The sequence below is a fragment of the Limulus polyphemus genome, unplaced genomic scaffold (genome assembly GCF_000517525.1).
Source record: "Limulus polyphemus unplaced genomic scaffold, Limulus_polyphemus-2.1.2 Scaffold1990, whole genome shotgun sequence".
NCBI classification, from domain to species: domain Eukaryota; kingdom Metazoa; phylum Arthropoda; class Merostomata; order Xiphosura; family Limulidae; genus Limulus; species Limulus polyphemus.
In genome coordinates, this window is record NW_013667600.1 from 27,242 (window position 1) to 34,596 (window position 7,355).

Below are 7,355 nucleotides of genomic sequence, written 5' to 3' on the forward strand. Positions count from 1 at the left end.
ATCTTTTTTGTGAGTGTAAAACATTTAAATACACCATTTCGTTTATCAATACCTCACTACTCTATACGCTTGGTTTGGTCTAATATTTCATTGGTGGTGGTGTCCAGGGTCACTGATGTGGAGGGAAATTCTCCGAAACTAGTCAGTGAAAGAATAGACCATTCCAAGCTTTTACTTGTTGTTAAACAAATATTTAAACAACTACATTCAAGTAGCAAGGAGATAGGCACATGAAGGGCTTGTGTGAAAAGAACACCACAGATTAGTATGAAGGAGAAAGTAATAATGAGTATTCTGTATGTGTAAAAGTAAAAAAGGTAACAATATATGAACCACATGGATATTCATGCTATTCCACACAAAGACATATCGGTTTTCTGTACAATCAGTCTGTTGAAACTAGCGCTGAGAAACCGTCATCCTCGTACAAAAGATAGATTTTGGAAAGCTTGTAAGGAAGAGTGATATGTTTCTAACATGTCAGCCTTACAACGGCGCTCTGTGCTGCAGAGATAAGATGTGTAGTAATCAGATAGAGCATGATGGACGAAGCAATACTGACTGTAATGATGTGGCGAATCTCCAAAATTGTTTTAATATAACACACTCAAAATACTTGTGGTAAAGAATCACTAATATAACCCCTCACTCAGAAGCTGCTTTTAACACTACATTAAATCACCAGATTTTGCTTAAAATTAGAAACAAATTATCATAAAGGTAGTGTGCAGTTTCATAGTTGTGGTAATTATTTTGAAGAGTAATTGGTAAATATGTAAACAAGGCAATAAAGTAACATCGGAACTGTTGTCAATATAATTATTATTTTTAAAGAGTGATTGGATCCTCTGTAGTTGTTTTAGTAATTTTAAATTGCAATCAGCAGTTGCATGAATGCAGTAATTATTTTAAAGTGTGGTCGACATTCCCTAAATGCTCCATTTGGTGGTAGAGCCTTGTAGTCTGAAAGATGTATTGATTTTATGCAAGATGGTTGGAGGTACGTGTAAACGAACATGGCAAATAAAACCTATGTGATCGATCGAACATATTGAAATATGTATATCTGACGTTACAGTCCACTTCAGTTATTCAAAAATTTCAATTAAGACCAATTTTGAACGAGATCATATCTGTATGTTTGTTTATTAAGCACAAAGCTACACAATGGGCTATCTGTACTGTGCCCACAACGAGTATTGAAACTGCATTTTTAGCGTTATAAGCCTTCAGAATTACCTCCGAGCTACTGGGGAGTTCAGCAAACAGTCTGCTACTTAAATAATAAAATGGCGTCGTTTGGTTTCTGTTCTTTTTATTCTAGAATGTAGTTGATTCCTTTATACCCACAAAGGGATGGAAGGCCTGACATGGTCTATGATTAGAGCATTCAACTCGCATTTATTTATTCCACAGTTATATTTTCCCTTTTAGTTACAGTAACGGGAAATATAAGAGATTGATTATTTTTTAGCATTTTAACACTTTGTTGGTTGTGTTAATGCTGCATAAATTAAACAACAATGTAAGCCTAGATTCAAAGGAATGTCGTCGACATGTAAGTAAATCTGCAACTTATGCATTGATAATTTCAGTTATAGAAATTTATCTTATGTTTTACACTTTGAGGTAAATGTAGGTTTAACTTTAATTAAAGGCAAATTATTAGTTAGTCTCCGTATTCTATTCACTAATACAGAGCTTACCCAAATACAGAACTTACTCAATATTCTTAGAATTCTAGTTACCTAATCGCTAATTCTCAGCTATTCATTATTTTAGAAACTCTAGAATAGTACAAACTTACCCAATATAAGTAATATTATAATTACCCTATTGCCAAAAGCAGAGCTTACTCAGCAATCTTAGTTTATGAATTACCACAGTGCTAGTACAGAGTTTGCTCAATATGCTATGTATTCTACTTAACCTAACACTATAATACAAATACTACTCAATATTCCTGTTTTGTTAGTTACACTTGCGCTAATGCTGAATTTGTCTAATGTTATTAATATTCTATTTACCCCAATCTGAGGGTCGCGGGTTCGAATCCCCGTCACACCAAAAATGCTCGCCCTTTCAGTCGTGGGGGCGTTATAATGTGACGATCAATCCCACTATTCGTTGGTAAAAGAGTAGCCCAAGAGTCGGCGGTGGGTGGTGATAACTAGCTGCCTTCCCTCTAGTCTTACACTGCTAAATTAGGGACGGCTAGCGCAGATAGCCCTCATGTAGCTTTGCGCGAAATTAAAAAAACAACCAACCAAACAAAATCTATTTACCCTTACCCTAATAGAGAGCTTACTCAGTATCATCAATCTAAAAATAACCATAAAACAAATGCACAGGTTTCTCAGTATTCTGATAATCCTAGTGTTGGTACAACGCTTCTTCAGCTTTTTAGGTAATGTAATTACCCTTGTGCACACAAGCAGCTTACTAAATATTGCAGTATATTAGTTACTGTAGGGTAAATAATATACAGTGTTTTATTTACAACGACGCTAACAAGCACCTTACTTAGTACTTCTGGCCTGTCTGTTACTCTATCGCGAATACAGAATTTACTTAATGTTGCCCCTTTTTATGTGCATACAGATCCACTCAAGATGTCTTACAAAAAGTATAATGAATTAGAACTTAAGTACAGAAAATTACTCACTTGTGGTATCTTGAAAAGTCGCAGTAGATTAGCCACTTGGATAGATGTGACACTAGAGGCTGCCCCTAGTACTCCAGAGACTACTTTTTGACGAATGAGTGGATTAGAGCCATTAGGACACCGATATGTTCCGTCATTTATGTTGTTTATAGAACCTGAAAACAGATGTGGAAATTACTTTGTAAGAAGTTGCTGCTCCCACAATCTGAAACAATACATAAAAACTACTGAGTGAAATGACAATTGTACTTACAAGGTCTGAAAAGAGACCATGGAACTACTTTCCAACACAACAATTCCCTCACAGAACCTGAAACGAGACAGTGGCGTTACACACAAAATCTGAAAATAAAGATGGAAACCAATCCACAAGATGAAGATTTCATTAACAGAATCTGAAACTAGAAACAAATTCGCAAGATGACAATTTCGCTCACATAACCTGAAACCAGATACTGATACCATTCGTAAGATGATAATCTCGCTCACAGAACGTGAAAAAAAGGTGGGAACACTTCATAAGAAGACAGTGTTGCTTATAGAACTAAAAATCAAATTTGAAATAATTATTAAGATGACATTGATTATAGAACTTGAATCACAATATTGAAACCTATTTATAAGACGACAATGTTCCTTATGGAACCTGAAACCATCTTGCTTACACAATGTGGGTAAACGTGAGAACAGTTATATAACATGACAATATTCCTTATAGAGTCAGGAAACAAACTGTGGAAATCGCTTTATTGATGATACTCATGGAATATTGAAGCAAATGTGGAAAACTCCTTATACACCCTGAAAACAAATTTCATAACTACTTAATAATATGAAGATGTTGCTTAGGAAACTTAAAATCAAATGTGGAACATATGCAATAGGATGATTTTTACTTGTAGAACTTAAAAACTCCTCGATGTGGATTCTTGTACATGGTGAGGGGACCTACTCTGGGGTCCAAACATCCACCCACGTGTTTGCTATATGTGACAACCTGTGAAGGGGAGGAGAGGATCTCGGTGGTTGCGTGATGTCAGGGGCACTGCAACACACCAGTTTGGCCTTAAATTCCTGTAGACAGGTGGCACTGGTATACCCCACCCTAAGATCAGGCAACTGGTTTTATGGGGCTAGTGGAAACTGATTGCTAGTGTTGGACGTTCTCAACAGGTGTTATGAACATTATGTCTGGTGTTGGAGTGTGTTTATAGCACCTATGAAGCATTAGTGTAGCTGCACTATCCTAGTTTGACTATATAGCACCTATCTTTGTGGATGGGTCAGTGAGTAATGAATATTTCTCTTTTTTTTATTGATAATCCAAAAAATGAAAATGCAAAAAAAAACTATAATTGGAAAACTATCACGAATGTAAGACTCTGTACGATAGTCACTATTTCCTAACGTTCCTGTATCTAGGTTTATTATTCTACATTCTTTACCAGAAAAATATTTTTTTTTTATTAAGAAGGGATTAGAGTGGCTTGCTTGCTCACCAAAGTCTGTCAAGAAGCTACGTTCTGGGCACATCTTGATTAAAGCATCTCGACCACAAGATGATGAATGCTTCTTGAAGTCGAAAGCCATTAGGGGTATGCTTATTGAGGTTACTTCTAATGCTACTTTGAATTCCTCAATAGCTAATAGTGTCATTTGGACCCATATTGTGTTAACTGTAGTGGTTCCCACCTTTCCTACTCTCATTCGTGTCCTAAATTGGTGGAAGAGAAAAAGGTACAGCAATTATGAACCATCAACAACATTTCCTATTCTGAGGTGTGGAAGTTGTTCTCCCCTTTTCCTACTGCTGTTTCACTCCATTCCTCAGCCACGCAGTCTTTCTCTCACCATGTGAAGGCTCTTTTACCCTCCATGGATACACAAGTTGACAAGTATACGTGTACTCTTTTTTCCATCCCTACTGCATCATCCAGTAAGCGCTTAGGCCATATCTATCAGTCCCTGGCCATCAGTGGCTTAGTGGTAAGTCTAAAGGCTTATAATGCTTAAAACTGGATTTTGGTGCCGTGGTTGGCACAAAAAATTTAGTTCATTATGTAGCTTTGTGCTTAATAACAAACAAACCATTGATCTTAAGGAGCAGGACCACCATTCAGCCACACACTCACTCACTAGAGTTTCATCCTTCTAACAGGAACCTAGCCCATTGATCCAGGGCAGGATCATGGAGATCGATAAACCACATTCTAATAAACAAGAATGGCATGGTCAAAACCAAAAAGGCTCTAAAACCAGTTCTTCTAATCCTTCCAAATAAAAATGTCCACTTTGATACAGTTTCCATTCTAATTTAGATTACATTAACGTCTTGATTTATCCATATCATCTTGTTTGTCTCTCTTTACAGAAAACATTCTAAAGATCTGCTAATGCTGTCATCTTTTAGCAACTTTCCTTATACAGGAAAAACAGGTTTTGTGATGGACGAGTTCATGGTGGTGTAGAATTGCTGGTTGACCAGCATGCACCCACCATGTCTGTGTCACTCAATACACCACTGATGGCTCTCGCTATTCATGTCTCCATAGGTCGTACCATAACAGTTTGTTCTCTTTACCTATCACCAGAAGACTATTATGATCAAACAGACCTTGATGCTCTTATTTTACAGCTGAGAACTCATTTCTTTATCTTTGGTGAGTTTAATTAACACAATCCACTGTGTGGTGGTACTAATATGGATGGGAGGGGTCGTTCTGTGGAGTGTATATTCTCAGGTCATAATCTCTCTCTCTCTTTTCGATACTGGTTCATATATATATATATATATATATATTCATAGATCTATTAATCTATCTATTTGCTCCTACTTTTTTCCTTGTTTTCCTGGAGGGTAGACAGTGACCCCACAGGGCATTGATAATTTACCCATCATTCTGAAGGAGGTCAACCATGGTCGATGCCACCTGACTAGTGTGCCATGGTGGAAGCTGGAACAAGCTGACTGGTTCGTCTTCACCACTCTTCCAGAACTTGAACCTGCTGTTGTTAATCTCCTCACTATTAATGATTGCATGGAGGTAGATACTGGTTATATTTTCCAGGCAGATGCTTATATGATTCATAAATCTCAATGTTTGTTATGGTATCCTTTCCCATTGTGAAGAACTGATGCTGACAGGCACAAACCACTCAGGAAAGGATCTGACATATCATTTGCAGATATCCCACTCTTGACAACTGCACGACCTTTTAAGAGACTTGTTCCTATGAATGGCAGGTTAGATGTCAAAGCGATAAAGAATATTGGATTAATTTCAGTTCAAGTATCTCTACAACCACCAGTTCCAAGATAATTCTCGAAAAAGTTCGAAAGCTTTGTGAAAAGTTAGCCACTCATCCTCTTTCAATCTTGCATTTGAATAACCAAGAGGTTGTTTATATACATTGTATCTCCAGCACTCTTGGGGAGTGCTTTTATCACAATTCGAGCACTTCCATCTCTCTCCCTATCTTTTTAGTCATCATGTAATGAGCTGAAAGATCCCCACTGTCTTTTGAGCCAATTGTTTCTATGATTATAATTGACCATTCACACTTGTGGAACTATAGATCACTCTTCATTGATTTGGTAACATATTGGTTGTTACAGCTAATATTCATTATAAGATGCTACACCATTTTCTCCTACGTTTCTTGCTTTTCTTCTGTTGTTTTTTTAAACTGGATTTGGAAGGACGATGATTTTCTAGATACTTGGAATAGGGCTATTGTAATTCCTTTAGTTAAGGCCTGGAAAGGATACAAAGTCTCTTTTTAACAATAGACCAATTATGTTGACTTAATGTTTCTGTAAGTGTTGAAGAGGATGGTTTATCTATCTCAACTCGAGGTCGGTCAATTTGACCGAGTCACGTGACCTTTTGTACTCGTTTAAAGTTGATATAGATTTAATACTTATGACTCTCAATATATTGGGTATATATTCACGAAATTTGCAGTATTTTAGTTAATATTACAAGTCTTTCACACACAAACAATCATATTTCTTAATGAAATAAAATAAATATTTGTCCATGAATATATTGAGTATTAGTTTAGAATAGTATGTGTGCAAAGTAATTTTCATGTTAAAATTAAAAATACTATTTGTCATCTGAAAAATCTCAAATTTCCTTTGTGTAATCCCTAAAACCTCTTAAATGCATTTCAAACGTTTCATTTCACTAAAACCTCATAGTTTATATGTTATTTTCTCTACCCTATTTCAAAACGGGATCGTTCAATTCGACCGACCTCGTAGTCACCAAAAAATAAACCTAAATTAACCTTCTTTTCTTTCTAGAATGACTTCAAATTCTAACTTGAAACTACATTCGTTTATCCTAAGTAGCTCTAAGTCCGTAACATTATACATCTACTTATAATTAAATGTTATTGTTTTATTGCCCTTTGAACCGTGTCTAACTACTATCTGCGTCATTATAAGTTGTAAATCACTCAGAGAACGTGCACCTCACGTTAAGCCATCGAATTACATTACTCACGAGCTGCTCGCGTGCATGCTATGTGAACCATTTTAATTATACTATTATTATTATTATTACTTATTTTACCCAATCTGGTATTAAATAACTTAAAAAGATCCGTACTTTTAATTTTAGTTACTTTTGTAATAATAAATAAAGAATAAATATGAAAAACAAGAAATAAAGTACTTATCCAA

At 35.9% G+C, this 7,355-nt stretch overlaps 1 protein-coding gene across 1 annotated transcript in view; it reads right to left on the reverse strand.

Annotated features, from left to right (window-relative positions):
- LOC106465579 (metabotropic glutamate receptor 8-like) overlaps positions 1-7,355 on the reverse strand; it is a 65,015-nt gene that overhangs the window by 19,311 nt on the left and 38,349 nt on the right. Inside the window, exon 3 of the mRNA XM_022393507.1 lies at positions 2,666-2,820. Within this exon, the coding sequence (XP_022249215.1) occupies positions 2,666-2,820 (155 nt within the window). The remainder of the gene's footprint in view (positions 1-2,665; positions 2,821-7,355) is intronic.